Source organism: Eurosta solidaginis, unplaced genomic scaffold, assembly GCF_040869045.1.
Source record: "Eurosta solidaginis isolate ZX-2024a unplaced genomic scaffold, ASM4086904v1 ctg00001440.1, whole genome shotgun sequence".
In the NCBI taxonomy this organism is placed as follows: Eukaryota; Metazoa; Arthropoda; class Insecta; order Diptera; family Tephritidae; genus Eurosta; species Eurosta solidaginis.
Genome location: NW_027137128.1, coordinates 113,820 through 139,419, shown reverse-complemented (window position 1 = coordinate 139,419; position 25,600 = coordinate 113,820). Strand labels below are relative to the sequence as shown.

The 25,600-nt window shown below is 34.0% G+C and overlaps 1 protein-coding gene across 1 annotated transcript in view; it reads left to right on the top strand.

Moving 5' to 3' along the window:
- The first annotated feature begins 235 nt into the window (after positions 1-235).
- The window catches only part of LOC137236177 (cyclin G-like), a 55,423-nt gene continuing 30,058 nt past the window's right edge, over positions 236-25,600 (top strand). Inside the window, exon 1 of the mRNA XM_067758799.1 lies at positions 236-269. Coding sequence (XP_067614900.1) covers positions 251-269 — 19 coding nt within the window. The 5' untranslated portion in view covers positions 236-250. The remainder of the gene's footprint in view (positions 270-25,600) is intronic.

Below are 25,600 nucleotides of genomic sequence, written 5' to 3'. Positions count from 1 at the left end.
CATATTAACATACATACATCAATAATAGTTTAATCATTTACTAAACGATTTGTTACCTACTTAGCTACGCTCTTTCGCTCTCAAAATTTATGTACTTTCGTCTTAACTAGCTTACTTATTATTCCCACCTACAAACTTACTTGCATTATATTTATATCAACATGTATGTAAACTTCATCGTAGTTACGACGCATTACAATGCCCAATATTGCATTGGAAAGGTGACGATGGCTGCAATATCAATATACCAATGATTGATCCACGAACAGGTAAATAATATTTTCAGTGTGTTGACATTTCATCATTTGTATAAATTTCTTAAGTCAAATTTTGCACTTATTTTGAGGTCTACATGTACAGAAAAAAGTTAGTGCCATTAATTTTTATTCGTATCGATTGATGGTTCGTCCACAAGAACAAAATTATATCTTGAGATGTGGTAAACTATATCATCAGTACATCGTTGATATGTATGCCAAAATAGAAACAGAACGTCTTAATTTTATTCGTTTCAACCAAGCAAAATTAAGATCTGAACAATATATTCATTTGCAAGATGCGATAGCGAATGATGCTAATATTAATGACATCGGACGTTTAATTATATTGCCATCTTCGTATATTGGTAGCCCACGGAATAAGAACGAATATGCACAGACGCAATGAGTTATGTACGAAAATACGGTCGACCGGATCTGTTCATTACATTTACATGTAATCCGCAGTGGGATGAAATCAAAAACAATTTATTTGCAGGACAGTCGACAACCGATCGTCATGACATTACTGCGCGTGTTTTTCGGCAAAAATGTAAAGCACTTATGGATTTGATTGTGAAATTATATGTATTTCGGGAGGTGCGTTGCCATATGTACTCCATCGAATGGCAGAAAAGGGGATTGCCACACGCACATATACTAATTTTGCTGGTACATAAAATAACTCCGGATCAAATCGATAACCTTATATCTGCTGAAATTCCTGATCACACTGCTGATCCAGAGTTATTTCAAGTTGTCGTTAAATACATGGACCGTGCGGTGAACTAAATGTGAATTCACTATGTATGATTGATGAAAAGTGTTCGCAACGATACTCAAGGCAATTTACTTCAGACACAATGACGGATATCCATTGTATCGACGTATATCACCTAATGATAATGGCAAAACGGCAACCATTAGAATGCATAACCAGGAAGTTGAAGTTGATAATCGTTGGGTGGTTTCGTATTGTCCATTATTATCGAAAATATTCAATGCTCATATAAATGTGGAATATTGTAATTCTGTCAAATCCATTAAATATATTTGCAAGTATGTAAATAAAGGGAGCGATATGGCAATTTTCGGTGTTGCTGGTGATAATACAAATGATGAAATTACTCAGTATCAAATGGGGCGCTATATTAGTAGCAATGAAGTTGTCTGGAGGATTATGTCGTTTCCAATGCACGAAAGACATCCTGCGGTTGTTCACTTGGCTGTACATTTTGAGAATGGCCAACATGTTTTTTTTAATGTAGCAAATGTATTGGAAAGAGCAGCACAACCACCAGCAACTACGTTAACAGCTTTTTTCAAATTATGCGAAAGTGATACATTTGCGATAACTTTATTGTATTCTGAAGTGCCTCAGTATTACACCTGGAATGTGTCTTCGAAAAAATTTCAAAGACGTAAACAACGAACAGCAGTTCATGGGCATCCTGGCGTTTTCCAAACAGATGCAATTGGGAGAATATATACAGTACATCCAAACAATGTTGAGTGTTTTTATTTGAGATTGTTATTAGTTAACGTGAATGGCCCAAAACCATTTCAAGAATTGAGAACAGTCAACGGTCATTTGTGTCAAACAAAGCATTTGTAGGAGGAAGATGCACATTGAGATTCAACACTTCATGATGCATCTATTTCGGCTCATCCTCAACAAATACGAATGCTATTTGCCATTATTTATCAACATGTGTGCCATCAAATCCACTTGAATTATGGAACAAATATAAACATTATATTGCAGAAGATATTTTAATTCGTATGCGTCATCATGCAAGAAATATTGATTTGTTGGAAATGTACAACGAAGCTTTGATAATAATTGAGGATATGTGCCTAACGATTGCAAATAAAACATTAGTACAATTGGGTATGATCGCACCAAATCGTGAGATGCATGATCTGTTTGATCGTAAATTGCAACGTGAGCAGGAATTCAATTCTAATGATTTGCGTTTATTTGTACAATCGAATATAACCAAAATGAATATTCAGCAAAAACATGTATATGACACAATCATGCAAGCCATTTCCAATAATGCAGGTGGATTATATTTCTTGGATGCACCTGGTGGTGCAGGCAAAACGTTCGTTATATCACTGATTTTAGCGACTATTCGATCGGAACAGAAAATTGCATTGGCACTTGCATCTTCGGGAATTGCTGCTACATTATTAGAAGGTGGTCGGACAGCACACTCTGCATTAAAATTTCCATTGAATGTACAGGTGATTGAAACTCCTACTTGCAATATTTCAAGAAATTCTGCTATGGCAAAAGTTCTGCGATTAACGTCAATTATTTTATGGGATGAGTGTATAATGGCGAATAAAAAATTACTAGAAGCATTTAATCGAACAATGCAAGATTTACGTGGTAATCAACAGCTTTTTGGTGGTGCTTTGATATTACTGTCAGGGGATCTTCGACAAACATTGCCTGTCATTCCTCAATCAACTCCTGCTGATGAAATAAATGCCTGTTTGAAGTCATCAGTTCTTTGGAGATATGTACAAAAATTGACACTGAACATTAATATGCGTATTCACCTACAAAATGATCCAGCTGCCCAAAACAATTGTTAGAAATTGGTGATGGCAAAATACAAATCGATAGAACCAACGGATTGATCACTGTACCGAACAATTTTTGTACAATTTCGAAATCGATAGATGAATTGATTGAATGTGTTTTTCCAAATATTCTTCAGAATTAAAGAAATCATGATTGGTTGAGACAACGCGCCATTTTAGCACCGAGGAACATTCATATCAATGCCATTAATTTTCAAATTCAAGCAAAACTCCCAGGTGTAGTCACGACATATAAATCAATTGACAGTGCTATGAATCAAGATGAGGCAATGAATTATCCAATTGAATTTTTAAATTCATTAGAACCGGCTGGTATGCCACCGCATTGTTTGAATCTGAAAGTGGGTTCTTTGATTATATTATTGCGAAATATTAATCCACCAAAACTGTGTAATGGCACCAGATTGGCAGTGAAAAATTTATTGCCAAATTTGATTGAAGCTACGATCTTAACTGGTAAATCAAAATGAGAAGTTTGTTTAATACCGCGTATCCCTATGATTCATTTGAATTAAAACGATTACAATATCCTGTGCGTTTATCATTTGCGATGTCCATCAACAAAGCCCGAGGGCAAACGCTTAACGTTTGTGGTGTGAATTTGGAGGAATCATGTTTTTCACATGGCCAACTTTATATTGCCTGATCCAGAGTCGGTACCCCCAGCCGTTTGTTTATTCATGCTCAAAATGGAAAAACACCGACTTTACTTATTCATTTATGCAAGAAAAACAACACTTGGTGTTTTCAGTAGTAACTTTTTTGGTTTCTGAAGTATATACGATTGTTTTTTAAAAATACGTCTAAAGGTACTTCCACACCGGTAACGAAATAGTCAAAGACGTATAACAATTGTTTTAAAACAATTGCAACTTGTTACACAACCAAGTTATCTAATTCCTTGGCTTGGTCTCACCCGGATCCTGAAGCAGGTCCCCGAAACCTTCTCGAAATTGGACCATACAACATCGTCCCCTTGCTGGGACAACAAATTTTCCACAAGAATCCCAGAGAGGAACGAGTGGGCAAACGGCGTGGATCCGGGATCTCCAGAAATCTCCTTTTTTACAGATGTCTCTAAACTAAACAACTAATCTCAATCTAAGCGAGAGCTTTCGCTTACCCGACCACTGTAGAGTTTTTCAGGCTAAACTCATAGCTATCTGGGAAGCAGCCCTCTATCTTGCTAACCTGCAGGTGACCAATTCTATTTCAATCTTCTCTGACAGCCAAGCTGCCATAAAATCCCTGCAATGCAGTAACAACTCGTCACTAGTGGCATTGAAGTGCAGAGAAACCCTCAACAAACTAGCTGAAAATTGCAACCTAAGCATAATATGGGTTCCTGGCCACTGTGACATCTCAGGAAACTGCGCCGCGGATGAGCTAGCTAGGGAAGGCACCAACCTGCAAACAATAACCTCCGGGGGTGGGGCCAGCCCTCCTCTAAACACTTGCAAACACTGCCTGCGATCTCTTTTCACAGAGCAGGCAAACGCCAGATGGGCCAAGGAACCTACTTGTAGTATATCCAAGCAAATCTGGCCTAAGCTGGATGAAAAGAGATCGCAATCGGTGATATTGTTAAACCGTATCTCTATAAGCCCACTAGCGGGCCTTCTTGCAGGTCATTGTCTCATGGGCACTCACTGTGCCTATATGGGCCTGCAGACAAATGACTTCTGCCGCAGTTGTAGCGACGAGGAGGAGATAGAAAGCGTAGAGCACTATCTGTGCCACTGTCCCGCACTGTCAAAAACCAGGTACCAATGCCTCCACAGACACTCCTTTGGGTACCTTGCGGTGCTTGAATCTATAAACCCAACAAAATTTCTTCTATGAGAGTAGGGTAACAGGAAATAGGGGCCCCCCACGTGGTAGCACAACGGGCCACAACGGCCTACGTGAGTTTCCGCTCGGACAGCGGAGGCAGCCACTTTAACCTAACCTAACCTATCTAATTCCTTTGATCTTTACCGACAACCTCTGTGTAACATGTAATCTGCTATAAAAACAGAAAAAAAGTTACACAACATCGTGTTATACAACATTTTTCAGTTGAATTTCTAACAGTTTGCATAAGATTGGTTATATAATTGTTTGTAACACGTTTTGTTACTGGTGTGGACGCACCTTGACGTATCGTTATGTTTTACGTGACTACAAATTTTATATGTAATTTTTGCCTAAAATGGTAATTTTAGCTAATATTTTTTTAAACTACAGTTAATTCATTCAATTGAAGTACAAAAAAATATATTTTATTTTAATTTTTTTGCTATAAACTGAGGCCCTTCGAAAATGACTGATTTTTGTGAGGACAAGTCAAAGACAAGTCAAACTTAATTTTTAATATATTAAAAAATCAATAGATTTCTTTAAAAAACATTTAAAACATGTGAATATATATCAAATTAATGATAAAAAAAAACCAAAAAAAAAGATGTAAGTTTTTTTATATCTTTAGGGTCCTTAAACTTGAACACGTCTCTCAGACGTACATTATCTTTCTAGGGTAAAAAAAATAACGTTATCTTTCTATGGTTAAATAATAATGTCTACAGTGATTGAGTGTGTCTAGGGTGATTGAGATTTGTAAACATTGGCTAACAAGTTTTATTTACTCAGTTATCGAAATAGATATTTCATCTATAAAAAATATGAAAATACAATTTTAGTCGCAATTAAAAATAAAATGCTTTGTCGACTTCGTATCTTCTTCGCGTCGTCGCACCTTTTTTAAGTATGAGTACACGTTTCCACTTAAAATATACTTTATTAAGAAATAGCTCATCCGTTGTTCGATACTCAACTATGCAGTTATTTAAACACATTCGGTTGTTTTTGCAATATATATTTAAAGCCAATGAAACTAATTCACTGTCACTACAAAATTTTCCACCAATTGTATGATTAGACAAACTGTGTAATATATATTTAGTAGGTATGTTTGTGCATTGCTTAGCTTCTCTAACTACCTGTTATGTTGGCGCTTGAACCTTGCCAATATTGGTTTACTGCGAAAGTGATGTAAGCCTTGTTTTGAAAATTTTATATTTGACGTTTCTTTCAGTTTGGCAAATTGGTTGCAAAATGCCCAGACTCAGTATAGTATACAGGCGAAAATACTGATAGACTCTAAAATGGCCCATATACTCAAGTTATGGCGTTGTGCTATATAAGCTGTATTAGGCTGTTTTCCTGACATTTTCTCTAGTATAAGGTTTTTAAACCTGCAGCCGAAATAAGTTGATTTATCACTGAGCTGTCTAATTTAGTTTCTATTGAAAACGTAATATTTTATTTTTCATTTGAACGGCATTATAAAATTTTTTGTAAAATTTTAAAATTTGCTCTTGAATCATTTTATATTGCAGCTAAGTTTTGTTTCCATCATGTACAACCCCAATTTCCCAAAAAATGCTATTGCTCACTTGTTTGTTGGCATTTCATACTGGCGCCTCTTATATGCACAGGGTGCTGTAAGGTTTTGTGCAGCAGTTTGCTTGCTTTGACGTACACTCAGAAAAAACACTTGCCTCAAATGAGGTAAAACATTTCATAAAAAAATTTTCTTCAAATTGTGGATTATTTCAATGTACTGAGTAATAATTTCCTATTTTTGTATAAAACTTTTCATTAATGTGAGGAAAAATTTAAATTTTTTTTTTCAATCAAGTATTAATATAACCAAGAAAAAAATATGAAGTATATTCGAACGAGTTTCCGTCATCTCTTATCAAATTTGGTTTCGAGACAAACCGATTTCGGGGTTGTGCCATCATCAGTGTCGATGCTCGTTCAGAACGAGTACATCAACTATCCATCCTGTCGGAAACCCAACAAAAAATGAGTCAAAAAAAAAAGAACATCTTAGTTTATGAGAAAATTACTTGTCTAGATAAAGGGAAGCGCTTCTATGGCGCAAAATTAATCCTATTTTTCTTCCCTTTCAGAAATTGTTAGGGTTTCTCGAGTGTGGTTTTTCCCCTTTCAGACTCAGTTACCGAGCAGAACGTATTCGGTTCGATCTCGTCCAGAAATTGGGACTTACATTTACATAACACGACTCTACAACAAAAGTTTTTTCTTTGTCCTAAAGTTTATTTCATGATTTTCTGTTTTATTATAAACAAAAACAAAAAGAAAATGCCTTTTTTCGGTATAAAGTTTGCTTTTGTAATAGTTATAGTAACAATACTCATGGCGCTAGAGTGATAACTAAACAACGATCAAGTGTTTTGTACAAATCTAGAATAACCTAAAATATCGTCGCGAAAGTGTAAATATGAAGCTGATGCTATTGATTGTTATATATGTATGTGGGCAGATTATTAAAGTTCGAGATATAAAATATGAATTAAATACATCTCTCATCCTCTGTGAAGCCTACGAAGCATATTTTGGCTGTCCTGTTTGGAATCAAGACAAGACATGGGCTCCACATGTTGCTTGTAGTTATTGTAAACGATGTTTGGAAGGTAAGCAAATTTTATTTAAATAGTAAATTAAATAAAGTAGACATATTGATTACTCTTTCTATATTTTAGGTTGGTATCGAGGTGAGAAAAGATCTATGAAATATGCAGCACCAAGAATCTGGCCAGAACTAAAATACGACGTTAAAGACTGCTAATTTTGCATTGTGAATCCGAGTAAAAGACGTAGAGGTAAAAATGCAAAACCTATCGAATATCCTGATCTTGAATCTTCTTCTGCTCCAGTCGCACACGATCTGACACGACCAGTACCAGCGCCACCGAAAAAATTATCGCAGAGGAGTGGCTCATCTCTAAGTTCTTATAAAATCAATGCCGTTAAGGAGTTTTTACCGACACCGGAATAACCAAAACATCATTACATACCTACTGAAGAATTTAATGATTTGATTAGAGATATAAATTTACCAAAAAGTAAAGCAGAGCTTTTAGGCTCTTCTTCGAACAAAGTTATCAAGGCCAATATGATGAAAACACAATGGGATACTATATTTGGCGTTTATTGAGAGATAATACCTATGAACATAAAAGAAAAGTAAAAGTGTACACCTTTAAATTATTTTCCACTTTTTTGTAAGTTATATCGATATAAAAACTTAATAAAAATATATTTATTTGAATTGTTTCATTTTCAAGTAAAAATTAAAACCACAGATTTTGAAAAATTTCGTTGAAGCGGTTTCCTAAATGGGAAAGCAAACTTTTTCATGCCATATATTTTTTTTTTCGTCAAATTACGACCTAAAGAACTGAAATTTAATGCTTTGAAGTCAAAGTCAAATTTTGTGTTGACCCGTGTAATACTCGTTCTACGATTTGTAAACTTTCTTTGATGGGCTAAAGACCTTTCTAGATTTTATTTACTATGTGATAAGTTTTTTTTGCTTTTTTTGGTAAAGCTATTTTACCACATTCGAAACTTTATTTTGGAATATTTTTTTAGTTGTGTGTTATTGGATTCATTGTGACCAAATGAGATCCGTTCAAAAACAATTCCGTGAAACACAGGATGGTTGTCTTCTTTCCTATGTTCCACAATTGTCTAAAGCTTATCGATCTATCTTTGTTACAGAGTCAGAGAGAAATTAATGGTGTGTAATTTATTTGCAAAATTAACCCCATGCTTGATGAGCAGTCCTGTTTTGCGCACCGAGATTGTGGCCAAATGCCTTTTTAGATCGACGATGAAATTTTGAAATGCAATAATGGTTTCGTTTTTTGTATCAGTTTTGCATTAATCTCTACAAAAACTATCACACTCCTGACTTGGTTGTTGTAATAGAAAAAATAGATAGAGTTATTATCTTAAATAATTAAAAACAAGTATCCCGGCAATTGGGTCCAAAACGCGTACTCTTCAACCTCTTAGGCAGCGTAGGTCTAATTGTTGTTAGTTAGATGCTGCGCGAAATTGCGTGCACTCCGACAGCACATTTAATAATATTTAGAGCTTACGCTTTCTTTTTGAACATAAGTGAGATTTTCGAGACACGAGAAATTGAGAACTCGACTTCTCGCGAGGTTCTCGTGTCTCTAAGTACTCGTAAATCTCACAAGCTTTTCAACTTTCAATTCAATCGCTGCATTGGCGTAATTCTATACATTTCGGTGTTTTTTAGTTTTGGTTTTGTGGAAACTTTCGCTTGTACTCCAAAAGAAATCGTAAGTTCTATATAAAACAAGCAATGAATCGATTAAATTGAATGTTGAGAGGCTCGCGAGCCTTACGAGTAATTCGAGATTCGAGAATCTCGCGAGAAGGCGAGACCCGCGAGAAATCTCTCCTCGAACAAGTTCGAGAAATCGTAAGCTCTAATAATATTCAAAACGATAATCGAAATAAATTATGATTGTAAAAGCTGAAGGAAAAAAACGTATGTTCATTCAGTTCTTTAAATTATTCGTATTCGGTCGGGCACTATTTATTTGTTGTTTACTGGTTTTTATACTCAGTTGAGCAGAGCTCACAGAGTATATTAAGTTTGATTGGATAACGGTTGGTTGTACATATATAAAGGAATCGAGATAGATATAGACTTCCATATATCAAAATAATCAGGATCGAAAAAAAATTTGATTGAGCCATGTCCGTCCGTCCGTCCGTTAACACGATAACTTGAGTAAATTTTGAGGTATCTTGATGAAATTTTGTATGTAGGTTCCTGAGCACTCATCTCAGATCGCTATTTAAAATGAACGATATCGGACTATAACCGAAAATTTCGAAAAACCGAAAAAGTGCGATAATTCATTACAAAAGACAGCTATAGCGACGAAACTTGGTAGATGAGTTGAACTTATGACGCAGAATAGAAAATTAGTAAAATTTTGGACAATGGGCGTGGCACCGCCCACTTTTAAAAGAAGGTAATTTAAAATTTTTGCAAGCTGTAATTTGGCAGTCGTTGAAGATATCATGGTGAAATTTGGCAGGAACGTTACTCCTATTACTATATGTATGCTTCATAAAAATTAGCAAAATCGGGGAAGGACCACGCCCACTTTTAAAAAAATTTTTTTTAAAAGTAAAATTTTAACAAAAAATTTAATATCTTTACAGTATATAAGTAAATTATGTCAACATTCAACTCCAGTAATGATATGGTGCAACAAAATACAAAAATAAAAGAAAATTTCAAAATGGGCGTGGCTCCGCCCTTTTTCATTTAATTTGTCTAGGATACTTTTAACGCCATAAGTCGAACAAAAATTAACCTATCCTTTTGAAATTTGGTAGGGGCATAGATTTTATGACATTAACTGTTTTCTGTGAAAATGGGCGAAATCGGTTGATGCCACGCCCAGTTTTTATACACAGTCGTCCGTCTGTCCTTCCGCATGGCCGTTAACACGATAACTTGAGCAAAAATCGACATATCTTTAATGAACTTAGTTCACGTGCTTACTTGAACTCACTTTATCTTGGTATGAAAAATGAACGAAATCCGACTATGACCACGCCCACTTTTTCGATATCGAAAATTACGAAAAATGAACAAATGCCATAATTCTATACCAAATACGAAAAAAGGAACGAAACATGGTAAGGTAATTGGATTGTTTTATTGACGCGAAATATAAATTTAGAAAAAAACTTTATAAAATGGTTGTGACACCTACCATATTAAGTAGAAGAAAATGAAAAAGTTCTGGAGGGCGAAATAAAAAACTCTTAAAATCTTGGCAGGTATTACGTATATAAATAAATTAGCGGTATCCAGCAGATGATGTTCTGGGTCACCCTGGTCCACATTTTGGTCGATATCTGGAAAACGCCTTCACACCACTCCCTTTTAAAACTCTCATTAATACCTTTAATTTGATACCCATATCGTACAAACTCATTCTAGAGTCACCCCTGGTCCACCTTTATGGAAATATCTCGAAAAGGCGTCCACCTATAGAACTAAGCCCCAACGCCCTTTTAAAATACTCATTAACTCCTTTCGTTTGATACCCATATTGCACAAACGAATTCTAGAGTCACCCCTGGCCCACCTTTATGGCGATATCTCGAAACGGCGTCCACCTATGGAACTAAGGATTACTCCCTTTTAAAATACTCATTAACACCTTTCTTTTGATACCCATATTGTACAAACAAATTCTAGGGTCACCCCTGGTCCACCGTTATGGCGATATCTCGAAAATGCGACCACCACTCCCTTTTAAAACCCTCATTAATACCTTTAATTTGATACCCATATCGTTCAGACACATTCTAGAGTCACCCCTGGTCCACCTTTATAGCGATATTTCGAAATGGCGTCCACCTATAGAACTAAGGCCCACTCCCTTTTAAAATACTCATTAACACCTTTCGTTTGATGCCCATATTGTACAAACAAATTCTAGGGTCACCCCTGGTCCACCTTTGTGGCGATATCTCGAAACGGCTTCCACCTATGGAACTAAGGATTACTCCCTTTTAAAATACTCATTAACACCTTTCATTTGATACCCATATCGTACAAACGCATTCTAGAGTCATCCCTGATCCACCTTTATGGCTATATCCATAAATGGCGTCCACCTATAGAACTATGGCCCACTCCCTCATAAAATACTCTTTAATGCCTTTCATTTGATACACATTCCAGGGTTTCCCTCGGTTCATTTTCCTACATGGTTATTTTCCCTTATGTTGTCACCATAGCTCTCAACTGAGTATGTAATGTTCGGTTACACCCGAACTTAACCTTCCTTACTTGTTTTTTTTTTTATTTTTTATTTTTTTGCTATGCCGACTTGCGTATTTACGTATCTTTGCGTTGTTTTGCTGCTAGTGAAACTTGCTAAAATATTATCGCTCGAGTTTGGTTATACATACTTGTTTATTTGTTTTTCGAATATTTTTTATGTATTTACTGCGTTCAGCCCATTTAAGTTATTTTCTATTGTTGTTTATTTAAGTTTTTTTTGCCAGATTTGAGCTCACTCAAAATATAATACGCAGAAACTTTTATTTTTATTTTGGCTTGGTTAAGGTTTGTTTAATACTGTTGGTACGATTCCTGCAACGGTAATAAATCAAGATACATTCATAAAAGATATCCATATCAAGCGTTAGATTGAACTGGACGGTTTGTGTGGATGAAGCTCACATGGACTGGATGTGTTCATAGTGTTACATAAAGCGTGCTTTGAATCTTTAATTCTAGTATACCTTAATGACTTTTCAAAGAGTTTTATTATCTTTTTATAAATGCTTTTTGTTTTTATTTGCTTGTTTGTAGTTTTTCTCCTAAATAAATATATAGTTGAATAGGGTTACCAACTCATATCGCTTTCGTTCTTTTCGCTTCCCTTTTTGAATAGTCAAATTTAATTTTTTTAGGTTGGTAAATTTTTTTATTTCGCTCCTAGTCACGTCATAGTTATTTTATGCGTGCTTATGTCATGCTGTTTGTGCGGATAAAAGCAACAAGAGAAACATATTTTCTGAAAAAAAAAAAATTATAAAATTATCCCAGCAAACAATGTAGAAAACATTAAATCACAAACAAATTCGACTTTTGCTTCGTTTTGGGGCTTGAGTTGTATCAACATTTGACTTTGAACACAAAAATATTAGCGGTATTCTCTCTGTCTAGAAAATTTTTCAATTTACTGCCAAAAGTTTTCTACACGATACAACAAAATACATTTGTGAAAAATTTTATACGGTTCCTACATTTTCTATACGCAAACCCATATAGATTTGAATGGAAAATTTATAAATGTGACAAGAAGTAGGAAGTGATTTGTTCATTAAAAAAAAAAAACAACAAAATTTTGTGCGCGGAAGTTTTGTAAATTTTTGTATGCATAAAATATAAAATTTATAATTAAAATTAACTTTGGACGCTTAACGTAAGATCAGATCGAAAGCATATTACTTATGTAAGTGGTGCGTTCTCCGAGTGCTGCATACTTGATCTAGAAAACATGGTATATTTTCTACGTTAACTAAAATTTCGAGACGTTTCGTAGACTAGAGAATTGCCCTATTTTCTTTTTTGAACTAACACATTTTTTGTTTAAAATTTTCAATGACCAACAATCAAAATTTGTGTACTCCATTTGCGCTCACTGTGTCACAAAAACTTTCGCAATTCGAGTGACGCCAGCGCCAAAACGACGCAGAAGTTAAATGTGTTCGGGCCTTTAAAATCCAAAAGTACTTCTTAATATTAAAAAAAAATTTTTTTTTTAGAAGTACTTTTGTCGTGCTTAGTGCATTACTGACTTTTATTTGGTCTTTTCTGAATTCCATCAGATCGTTTCCAAATGTCATTTGGCTTTTCATTTAATTTTCTTCTGAAAGTTATTTCATCTTTTTATACTCAGTTGAGCAGAGCTCACAGAGTATATTAAGTTTGATTGGATAACGGTTGGTTGTACATATATAAAGGAATCGAGATAGATATAGACTTCCATATATCAAAATAATCAGGATCGAAAAAAAATTTGATTGAGCCATGTCCGTCCGTCCGTCCGTCCATTAACACGATAACTTGAGTAAATTTTGAGGTATCTTGATGAAATTTGGTATGTAGGTTCCTGAGCACTCATCTCAGATCGCTATTTAAAATGAACGATATCGGACTATAACCACGCCCACTTTTTAAATATCGAAAATTTCGAAAAACCGAAAAAGTGCGATAATTCATTACAAAAGACCGATAAAGCGACGAAACTTGGTAGATGAGTTGAACTTATGACGCAAAATAGAAAATTAGTAAAATTTTGGACAATGGGCGTGGCACCGCCCACTTTTAAAAGAAGGTAATTTAAAACTTTTGCAAGCTGTAATTTGGCAGTCGTTGAAGATATCATGATGAAATTTGGCAGGAACGTTACTCTTATTACTATATGTATGCTTAATAAAAATTAGTAAAATCGGAGAAGGACCACGCCCACTTTTAAAAAAAATTTTTTTTTAAAGTAAAATTTTAACAAAAAATTTAATATCTTTACAGTATATAAGTAAATTATGTCAAAATTCAACTCCAGTAATGATATGGTGCAACAAAATACAAAAATAAAAGAAAATTTAAAAATGGGCGTGGCTCCGCCCTTTTTCATTTAATTTGTCTAGGATACTTTTAACGCCATAAGTCGAACAAAAATTAACCAATCCTTTTGGTAGGGGCATAGATTTTATGGCGTTAACTGTTTTCTGTGAAAATGGGCGAAATCGGTTGATGTCACGCCCAGTTTTTATACACAGTCGTCCGTCTGTCCTTCCGCATGGCCGTTTACACGATAACTTGAGCAAAAATCGATATATCTTTACTAAACTCAGTTCACGTACTTATCTGAACTCACTTTATCTTGGTATGAAAAATTAACGAAATCCGACTATGACCACGCCCACTTTTTCGATATCGAAAATTACGAAAAATGAAAAAAATGCCATAATTCTATACCAAATACGAAAAAAGGGATGAAATATTTAATTTCATCTTTTCTGAATGCCCTTTGATCTTATCTGAATTTCATTTGATCTTTTGTGATTACCGCTTGATCTTTTCTGAATTGCATTCAATCCTTGCTGAATGGCATTTAATCTGTTTTGAATGCCATTAAATTTTTTTGAGTGTCATATCTTCTGTTCTGAATTCAATTTGATCTTTTCTGGATGTTATTTGATCTTTTCTGGATTTTATTTAATATTTCTGGATTTTATTTGATCTTTTTTGGATTTTATTTCAACTTACTTCAACTTGAACTTTTTTGAATATAATTTTGGCATTTCCTATAAATTGATGTTTTCTAAAAGTAATTTAATATTCTCTGAAAATCACTACTACTATTCTTAATTTCAAACTTCTTTCCGTACTACTGTTGACAACAATTTGTTTATAAACTTTTGATATTTCTTTTTTGAGCAACATATATGCACGTTTAGAAAGCGTTCTTTACTCAAAATGTCTGTTGGGATGTCCCATTAAGATTGTTTTATTGTTTCCTTATCTTCATCAATATTGGATTAAGTTGGAGTTTTTTTGCTATATGTTTTTTCGTCTCGATGACAAATCTAAAGCGGCGGCCACCGTGGTGTGATGGTAGCTTGCTCCGCCTACCACACCGGATGCCCTGGGTTCAAACCCCGGGCAAAGCAACATCAAAAATTTTAGAAATAAGGTTTTTCAATTAGAAGAAAATTTTTCTAGGCGGGGTCGCCCCTCGGCAGTGTTTGGCAAGCGCTCCGGGTGTATTTCTGCCATGAAAAGCTCTCAGTGAAAACTCATCTGCCTTGCAGATGCCGTTCGGAGTCGGCATAAAATCATGTAGGTCCCGTCCGGCCAATTTGTAGGGAAAATCAAGAGGAGCACGACGCAAATTGGAAGAGAAGCTCGGCCTTAGATCTCTTCGGAGGTTATCGCGCCTTATATTTATTTTTTTTATTTTTATCATTGTCCATTTGTAATTGCTAGATTTTTAACTTGTTTAACTTGTTTAAGGTGTTTTTTTTGGTTATTTATAATTAAGCTTATTTTCTTTACCGTTAGAGTATCGCTATAACTTGAACTGAATTTTCTTCGTCCCCAATTAATACTTACTACTTTTCTTATTTGTTTAGTATAATTACCGTTACTATGCACAAAGAAGCAATTTAAGCGTTTAAAAAATTGTTTATTTACTTTTGTCAGCAATATACATGATTTTAATTCCATTTTCCATATATATGGTCACGTAGTAGTGTGATCGTATGATTTGCTCACATATCATTCACCTATTATAATATTGTTTTCTTAAACTGTAATCTATTTCTGATTCCTGTTCGGAGGCATTCAAAAAGGCTTAAGAATAAAAAAATTTTAATTTTAAATTATTCAGGGGTGTTCAAACATTTTTTTATGGAAATCACAATACATATAAAAAATACAATGTATACTGAAATTTTTTTAAATAAAAATAATTTTTTTTTTGAAATGTTTAAAGAATATTGATGACCCCCTTAATGAATAAATTTTGAATTAAAATTTTTCTCAGTGCTACAATATTTTAGAAACAATTTGGTAGTGTGAAGTGCTTTTTCTTTGGACTTTAATATGAAATTCAGGCACTTTCATATGAATCGAACTTATATGCGAGGGCACATGGGAGACCTATGAATATTTTTTTTTACATTCGAAGTGTGAATTTGTATCTGTGCCTATTCTTCTGGAAAAAACAAAAACAAAAGTGATATAAGTGTATAGGGGTTGATCAGTTCTGAGCTTGAAAGAACGCTTTTTAATAACTGCATATCTTGTTAATAATATACGCTATGATTCTGAATACTTCCCAGTTGAAATCAGTTGAATGCATACAAGAGGGCTGAATGTATGAAAAAGTATGTTAGATTCATATTTATTCATAGGAAAAGGATGCGTGCTGTATGAGTGAAAAAGTATGAACAATTCATTGATACCCGAGTGAACAATTTATATGCATGCATGAAATATGCATGTTGTATCAGTGATATATGTTTGTAAAAATACACTTCGCTGAATTTTGTCTGATCGTATATGATTTAGGACTTTGAATTTTCTTTATTGCCTTGAAAAATGTATTCCTGTTTACGAAATGCATGTATCTTCTTTAAACAATAATTTTTTTCAAAAAGAAATGCAGGGTGTGAATAACTGATTAGAGATGAGGAAACTTGGAGTAATAAACTTGGAATATAACGAGGACTAATTACGACACCAATTCTCAGGATGATGGGTTTTGATCAAAGTTGATGTCTTCAAATTACTCCTTGTTATTGTTAGTGTATGTACATATGTATAATAAATTCCTATTGATTAATGTAGGAATAGTGCTTTCGATTTTCCTGTGCTTTTGTATGCATTCGGCATCAATACTACTATATTCATACAGAACGAGTACAAAGAGAGTAATAGAGTATTCATAATCCTGAGAAACTACACCTGTTAAAAAGAAATATTACGATGCCAGTATAAGGATTCGGGCTTGAAACTCCGACATAAATGTGACCGTGATATACTCTCTCATCTCTTTCTTCCTTGAAATGTAAGGTATTGTCTTCCTAAACCTCGTATCACCCAAGGCTAGAATTTCCCTCTTCTCGGTTGTAGAGTGGAGCAACTCCATTCTGAATAGTCAACTTCCTACAGTCGAAGTATTATCTGGCATAGGGGCTCTCCCTTGTTACATGCATGGATATTTCATCATAATCGTTCGGTTGAATTTGAAATACGTCTCCATTATTCGGAGTACTTTTCGTACTTGTCATTCTCATACTTTTTTATTTATTTATTTATTTGAACTTATTTGTACAAGTAAGACTATGTCTTTTAGATGTACATCAATCAGATCTTGCAACTACAAGTTACATATAAAAACGAGTTTTCTTGAAGAATAAAAGGTAAAGAAGATAATAACATTTAAAAAAGAAAATCTATTAATTTTTAATTGTACATTTTGTGAAAGGAGCATATTTGGCCCATTAGTTGAATAATCAATGATAGAATTATATAATTTAAAGTAAGTTGATAGAATTATATAATTAAATAAGTTATGGATTAAGGAAGGATATTACTGCTAGTTTGAAACATCTGGCTTTTCTAATTGCTTTCGTCTTGGAGCTGACAAAGAACATTTTGGAGGATGTAACGTACTTAAAGTTCGGGATCAATAGATTCAGAGTCCGAGTAGATTGACACAAAGATAGTTTATTAAATAAGTAAGGCGGATATTGAAAATGTAGTAGTTTGTGTAAGAAACATAAATTTCTCATTTTTAGGAAAGTACAAACGTCGCTTCCGAGAATTTGGGTAGCGCACGAAGATATATGGTCAAATTTCCTCTTAGAAAATACGAAGCGAGCAGTATTGGTTATGGCTAGCTGCAATTTATTAAGCGACAGCGAATCAAGGCTACCGTAAATAAATTCTCCATAAGAAATGTGAGGTATTATAAGAGCTTTGACTAACTTCATTTTAGCGTCCCGCGGTAATAAATAGGCAGTTCTGTATAAGTTACGAAGGATATTATAGATTTTACCAACCACAAAGTTTATATGGTTAATGCAGGTCAGATTTGAATTGATTTTGAATACTAAATTGGTGACAGCATCATGAAAAAGTATTTTATCGCCATTAAGCATAATTTCAGGAAGGCTACTTAAATCATATGTTATGTTCGATATTTGGAGCTATATTTTTTAGGATTCGAGTAGAGAAACACGATGAGAAAGAAAAAATTCTATTTCAAATACTACATTGATTTTCCTAACCAGCAAGCGTCTTTGAAACATTTTTGATCTCTGCATCTAAAGCTATTTTTAACTAAATATATTTTTCTAAATTATGCACGCACTTGAAAATCCATCGCATTAATTTGAAATGCAGCTTAAAACGTATTATTATTTAAATATAATACAAATAATCTAAATATATATCCATTGGCGTGTTGAAAACGATTAAGCAAATTTCTCATCATTGCTGACTACCCCCATAAGCTGGTAAAGTTCAAACTTGTTCGACATCTCAGACAGCGCCTATTTAAAATTATTAATGGTATTGAAAATATTTGTATTATATGAACTCTACTTTTTACCTTAATATTTAATTGCGGTATGAGAAAAAACCATGCACATATCATTTGCCCTACTATGCATTTAGCTGTTAATATAATATAATTTGATCTATTGATTATATTGAGCAGATATTTTAAATACTTTTTAAATAAAACAATATCAAAAACCATAAGTAAGCAATGTTGTTTCAAGCTTATCTATAATTAAGTAATATGAAGCAGCCACTTTTTGCCTGCTTATCAATAAATAAATGATTAATATCTTCAACATGAAAAGATAATCCTTAAAACGTTTTCATTATTAGTACGCTAATGAAATGTAAGTGGTTTTTGGTTATTGAACTGTTTTTTTAATTTGATTGTGTTGGATTTCTTTTGTTGTTGCTGCCTACTTTGAGTAAACCATTTAAACGGAAGCTTAAAAGTAGGTTTATTTTTTTTTCGTTGGGTTGCCAAATCACAATATTTTATGATTCATCTCTGCAAATTTATTTTTAGACAATTGCTTGATTGTTGGCTTGTTAAAATCTTTTTTAAGTAATAAGTTTTTATTTAACATTTTTCAAGAACCACATGGGCCTAACTTTGTTTCATGTTGTTTATGAATTAAAATTCTCTGAAACCTCTTCTTTGTTTTTCTTCTCAACTGCATTTCAAGCGTAGAACCAATGAAAGAAACAAATGGAAATTGTTTTGAATATCAAGTTTGTTAAAACCCAGTTCTGCATTTGAGCTCAGATTTCAGTCTCATAATAATCTCAAACAGAAAGGCTGTGATTTCACAAGCTTGGCGATTTGCTGACACTCTGCCAAATTCTTACAATTTTCCTTAAGAAATAATGTATATTGCTTCCTTTATGAGATAGAATTTTCTATTCAGGCAGTTTGCATTTTCGGTCCATGGAACATACCGATTGCTGCCGTTTCAAAAACGCCCTATTTAAGAAAACTTCAGAAACCCACCCAAGTTCAAAATTTGTTTGAAAAACGCTGTGTCAGAATGCGGTTGAAAAACGCCCTATCTCAGAAATTGTTTCAAAAATGCCTTATCTGAGCATAAACTCAATACATTTTGAAGTTAAGCGCGGATTATAAGAAAACGCTCAAGATTTTTGCTTTTTCCCTATAAGCCAAAGTTGAAGTGGTTTTATTTGAAAATATGTGTTTTTCCTTATTATTATTCAAATTGTTTACAAAAGTTCGTTCGAGATGCGGTCTGCATGCATCAATTGAGACGTACGCCCAGAAGTTTATATACATAGTATAATCTAGAAAAAATTATATGGGTTCACTACTGCGCCTGGATAGAATTTTCTTCCCAAGGTGCATCTAGAATAATAAAGGCCCTTTTAGGCATGTAGAAAGAATTCTAAATCCATCCAGAATATGGTTTAACTTAGAGAAAACTAGACAGGCCCCATGACGCACCCATACCGAATTTGTTATTGCCCATAAACTTGCGATTACAGACAGAGTTTTCTATCATTGAGCATATGTAACTAGACAGGGATAAATTGTCCCCGATTATTTTCTAGCTGGAAGTTAACACAACAATAATAATTTTGACTGCCAACCGTTTCTTTATACATGTCAACATGAAAACCTTTATTCGTGAATGCTGAAACCAATCAGTTATTGATTGGTGTCGAATTTTTCTTATCTTCCACCAAAAACACACCTGTTTTGCTTTACAAAAATAAAAATAAATATAACTGTAATTAAACGCTTAAGCAATGTTTGACTTAAAGCAAATTGCAAACATACAAATTAATTAAGTGTTGTGATTATCGAAAATAAAATCGCCTTTAAATGGAGTGCGCTGCTTGAAGCGAACGCTTAACCTTTGTGTTCAAAGTCACTGTACTCTAAGTGCTTGTTGTTGCACTTTTATCTATGTTTGTCGGAATTAACAGTCAGTCAACCTTGTTTGTTTCATATTTATTTTTATGCGCTGGTAATTTGAAAATCATACAAAATACTTGTTTTGGTTGGCCTGTTTTGGGTTTCTTTTTATACTCAGTTGAGCAGAGCTCACAGAGTATATTAAGTTTGATTGCATAACGGTTGGTTGTACAGGTATAAAGGAATCGAGATAGATATAGACTTCCATATATCAAAATCATCAGGATCGAAAAAAAATTTGATTGAGCCATGTCCGTCCGTCCGTCCGTGAACACGATAACTTGAGTAAATTTTGAGGTATCTTGATGAAATTAGGTATGTAGGTTCCTGAGCACTCATCTCAGATCACTATTTAAAATGAACGATATCGGACTATAACCACGCCCACTTTTTCGATATCGAAAATTTCGAAAAACCGAAAAAGTGCAATAATTCATTACCAAAGACAGATAAAGCGATAAAATTCGGTAGGTGAGTTCAGCTTATGACGCAGAGTTGAAAATTAGTAAAATTTTGGACAATGGGGGTAGCACCGCCCACTTTTAAAAGAAGGTAATTTAAAATTTTTGCAAGCTGTAATTTGGCAGTCGTTGAAGATATCATGATGAAATTTGGCAGGAACGTTACTCCTATTACTATATGTACGCTTAATAAAAATTAGCGAAATCGGAGTAGGACCACGCCCACTTAAAAAAAAAAAATTTTTTAAAGTAAAATTTTAACAAAAAATTTAATATCTTTACACTATATAAGTAAATTATGTCAACATTCAACTCCAGTAATGATATGGTGCAACAAAATACAAAAATAAAAGAAAATTTAAAAATGGACGTGGTTCCGCCCTTTTTCATTTAATTTGTCTAGGATACTTTTAATGCCATAAGTCGAACAAAAATTTACCAATCCTTTTGAAATTGGTAGGGGCATAGATTTTATGACGCTAACTGTTTTCTGTGAAAATGGGCGAAATCGGTTGAAGCCACGCCCAGTTCTTATACACGGTTGTCCGTCTGTCCTTCCGCATGGCCGTTAACACGATAACTAGAGCAAAAATCGACATATCTTTACTGAACTTAGTTCACGTACTTATCTGAACGCACTTTATCTTGGTATAAAAAATGAATGAAATCCGACTATGACCACGCCCACTTTTTCGATATCGAAAATTACGAAAAATGAAAAAAATGCCATAATTCTATACCAAATACGAAAAAAGGGATGAAACATAGTAATTGGATTGGTTTATTGACGCGAAATATAACTTTGGAAAAAACTTTGTAAAATGGTTGTGACACTTACCATATTAAGTAGAAGAAAATGAAAAAGTTCTGCAGGGCGAAATAAAGAACCCTTGAAATCTTTGCAGATATTACATATATAAATAAATTAGCGGTATCCAACAGAGGATGTTATGGGTCACCCTGGTCCACATTTTGGTCGATATCTGGAAAACGCCTTCACATATACAACTACCACCACTCCCTTTTAAAACTCTCATTAACACCTTTCATTTGATACCCATATCGTACACACATATTCTAGAGTCACCCCTGGTCCACCTTTATGGCGATATCTCGAAAAGGCGACCACCTATAGAACGAAGGCCCACTCCCTTTAAAAATACTCATTAACACCTTTTATTTGATACCCATATCGTACAAACAAAGTCTAGTCACCTCATTAGCACCTTTCGTTTGATACCCATATTGTACAAACGTATTCTAGAGTCACCCCTGGTACACCTTTATGGCGATATCTCGAAAAGGCAACCACCTATACAACTACCACCACTCCCTTTTAAAACCCTCATTAATACCTTTAATTTGATACCCATATCGCACAAACACATTCTAGTGTCACCCCTGGTCCACCTTTATGGCGATATTTCGAAACGGCGTCCACCTATAGAACTAAGGCCCACTCCCTTTTAAAATAGTCATTAACACCTTTCGTTGGATACCCATATTGTACAAACGCATTCTAGAGTCACCCTGGTCCACCTTTATGGCGATATCTCGAAAAAGCGACCACCTATAGAACTACCACCACTCCCTTTTAAAACCCTCATTAATACCTTTAATTTGATACCCATATCGCACAAACACATTCTAGAGTCACCCCTGGTCCACCTTTATGGCGATATTTCGAAACGGCGTCCACCTATAGAACTAAGGCCCACTCCCTTTTAAAGTACTCATTAACACCTTTCGTTTGATACCCATATCGTACAAACAAATTCTAGGGTCACCCCTGGTCCACCTTTATGGAGATACCTCGAAACGGCGTCCACCTATGGAACTAAGGATTACTTTTTTTTAAAATACTCATTACCACCTTTCATTTGATACCCATATCGTACAAAAAAATTCTAGAGTCAACCCTGATCCACCTTTATGGCGATATGCCTAAATGGCGTCCACCTATAGAACTATGGCCCACTCCCTCATAAAATACTCTTTAATTCCTTTAATTTGATACACCTGTCATACGAACACATTCCAGGGTTTCCATCGGTTCATTTTCCTACATGGTTATTTTACCTTATGTTGTCACCATAGCACTCAACTGAGTATGTAATGTTCGGATACACCCGAACTTAACCTTACTTACTTGTTTTTTCTTTTCTATTTTACTTTACTTATCTTTGTTTTTTTTTCTCACTTTATTTTTATTTCTTTTTTAATTTACGTACCTTTGTTTTTTTGCTCGCTTTATTTTTTTTTTCTTTGGATGTGAATTTTTTTTGTTTTTGTTCTCATGTTTTTTTTTTATTTGCTTTATATTATTTTTGGATTCTTTTTCTGATGTTTATATAATTAGTGCTTAATAAGTCTTTTGGTAGTTCTTATCTTTCTTTGATTTTTGTTTCTTTCTTTTTATATCTTAACCGTTTTCCCATCTTTTGTTTTTTGTTTCTGGTCTAATTTATTATTTTCTCTGTGTGCATGTTAAAATATTTAACAATTTAAACTTTTTATTACTTAAGCTTCTGCATTTATTTGTTTTATTTATTTTCGTTTGTTAATATTAATTTTTATATTAAATTTATAATTTTTTTCTATTTTTTTATTATCTCTCTAACCTTCAACTCAAATTATTAATTTTGTGATTAAAAACTCATATCTTTGGAAATTGTTTTAAGAGCAGTTGCATTTGCACTTTTCGCTTACCGTCGCATATTATTAAGCCACATTAATTTAAAAGTAGAAAGTACTTCATCAGGTTTTAAGGCTAGCGTCAGAGTGCTCGCTAGAAGCTATGCCAGGCGAGAAGCGATTTTTATTTTCATATATTTTATAAGCTTGGGAAGTTTCTAGCACTCTTACAACTTCTAGAACTTTCCATAAGAAGTATTTTGCAGGTTTTTCTATCTATTATTATCTATATTATAGCAACTCTTCTCGCTTCCACTTTGCCGTCAGCTTTATTATATTAAGTGCATTTTTGTAATATAGTTTTCGGAGGCTGAATGATTCCACAACAAGGTGGAAAACTAAGGCATGTATATGCGTAAAACTTTAAAATATTTTTGGATTTTTAGTTCAAAATTATGAGGAAGTCTTTCTGAAATTCAAAATAATTCCGAAAATAATCCCGAAATGATCCTAAAATGATTCTGTAACTGTCCTGAAATGAATTCAAAATAGTTTCGAAATAATCCAGCAGTAGTCCGATATGATACCTTAAACAATCCTGAAGTGAACGAAAATTGCTCCAAATTGGTCCCGAAATTTTCTCGAATATCGCAAAAAAAAAACACAAGAAGAATAACTGTCCTAAAATAGTCCCCAAAACATTCCGAAAATAATCTTTAAGTCACCCTAAAACATCTCCAAAATTGCATCGATTATAGTTTCGAAATGATCCTTAAAATAATCCCAAAGTGTGTTTGTAGTGATCCCGAAATAGTCACGAAGTGGCCGCAAAATGGTCCAAGAATTTGCGATACAATTCCATTCCTTCAAAAGGTGGCACTCAGATGCTTATTAGTTGATATATATCCGCATCCCCCTTTAACGAATAACATAATGTGTCCACCTTTGAATTATCTGATATGTCTTCCTCTTAATGCGGAAGAACCATGAGTCCCCGTTTGATTGTAAGGATCGAAGTATCGTCACTGTGGAGACAAAAAAAAAAAAATGATGTGTCCTTTTTACTGCCCTTTTTCGTTTACCGCACATTTGCGGATACGTTTGTTAGTTTCCCTTGTATTCAGCATTAATATAAATCCAAGTTTTGCTGTCGACCGTTCATAAATAACAACAAAATATGAAGATTTTTTTCCTCTTATTATTTGAAAATCTTCAATAAAAAATTTCAACAGATTTGAAGGTTTAATATTATGGATCTTCGTCTTCCATACAGCGTTAGAGTTACTCCAATGTCTGACAATTTGTTTCCCCTGAGGAAGGTATAAAATGTAAAGAAACCAGTAGCTGTTCCTGTTGTTGGAGTATTTAAAGAATTCTACTCTTGGTTGCTCTTGAGACACAAGAGATAACTGTACAAATTAAGCTAATGTCGGTCGAAGTATGTACATTCTCTCTAAACTCTTTAGCATTGTGTACACAACAATCTTATCCATCAAATGCCTGAGCAGGCGTTCAGGATGGCTACTTTTTACCGTTTGGACAGGATGTTAAATATGGTTACGCATACAGTCCATACAGTTATTTGGACGTCTATGCTGAAGATATCACACTTGTCTTATTCACAATGCCCTTTAGGGTACTTTTTCGGTCACAGCACGATATTAACAGCGATATACTTTTTATTACAAAACAAAAATCGTACAAAGTCCACTTAGTCAACTCTGGGCAATTATTATTGTTTAAATAAATATGTTTACACTTAGACTAGAGGAGGAAATATGTCACAGACTTATAAAACGAGCAATTCAATGCGTAATTGTGCACCTACAGCTGTGAACAGAAAAATGACAGTGCCAATGTTTATATTCAGAAAAAAGTTTCTAACTAAAACTATACAAACCATCCATAAAACTTTTTGGAAAAAAAAATCGAAAATTCGAGAAAGTTTTGAACTTTTTATTTAGGATTCTCTGAACGTTTTGGATATGTAGTTTTGTAGGCCTGATAATTTTAGTCAAACAAACACCCTTAGGAAAACAATTTTTAAAAATCAGTGCAAGTTTTAAGAGACCTATAACTATAAAAGTAAATTTAATTGACGAAATTTTATAAAAATTTCCACTGCTTTTTTTCTGTTCGCTGCTGTAAGTGACTTCATTTACATTCCAATGTATATTTAAAGTGTTTTCTTTTAAAT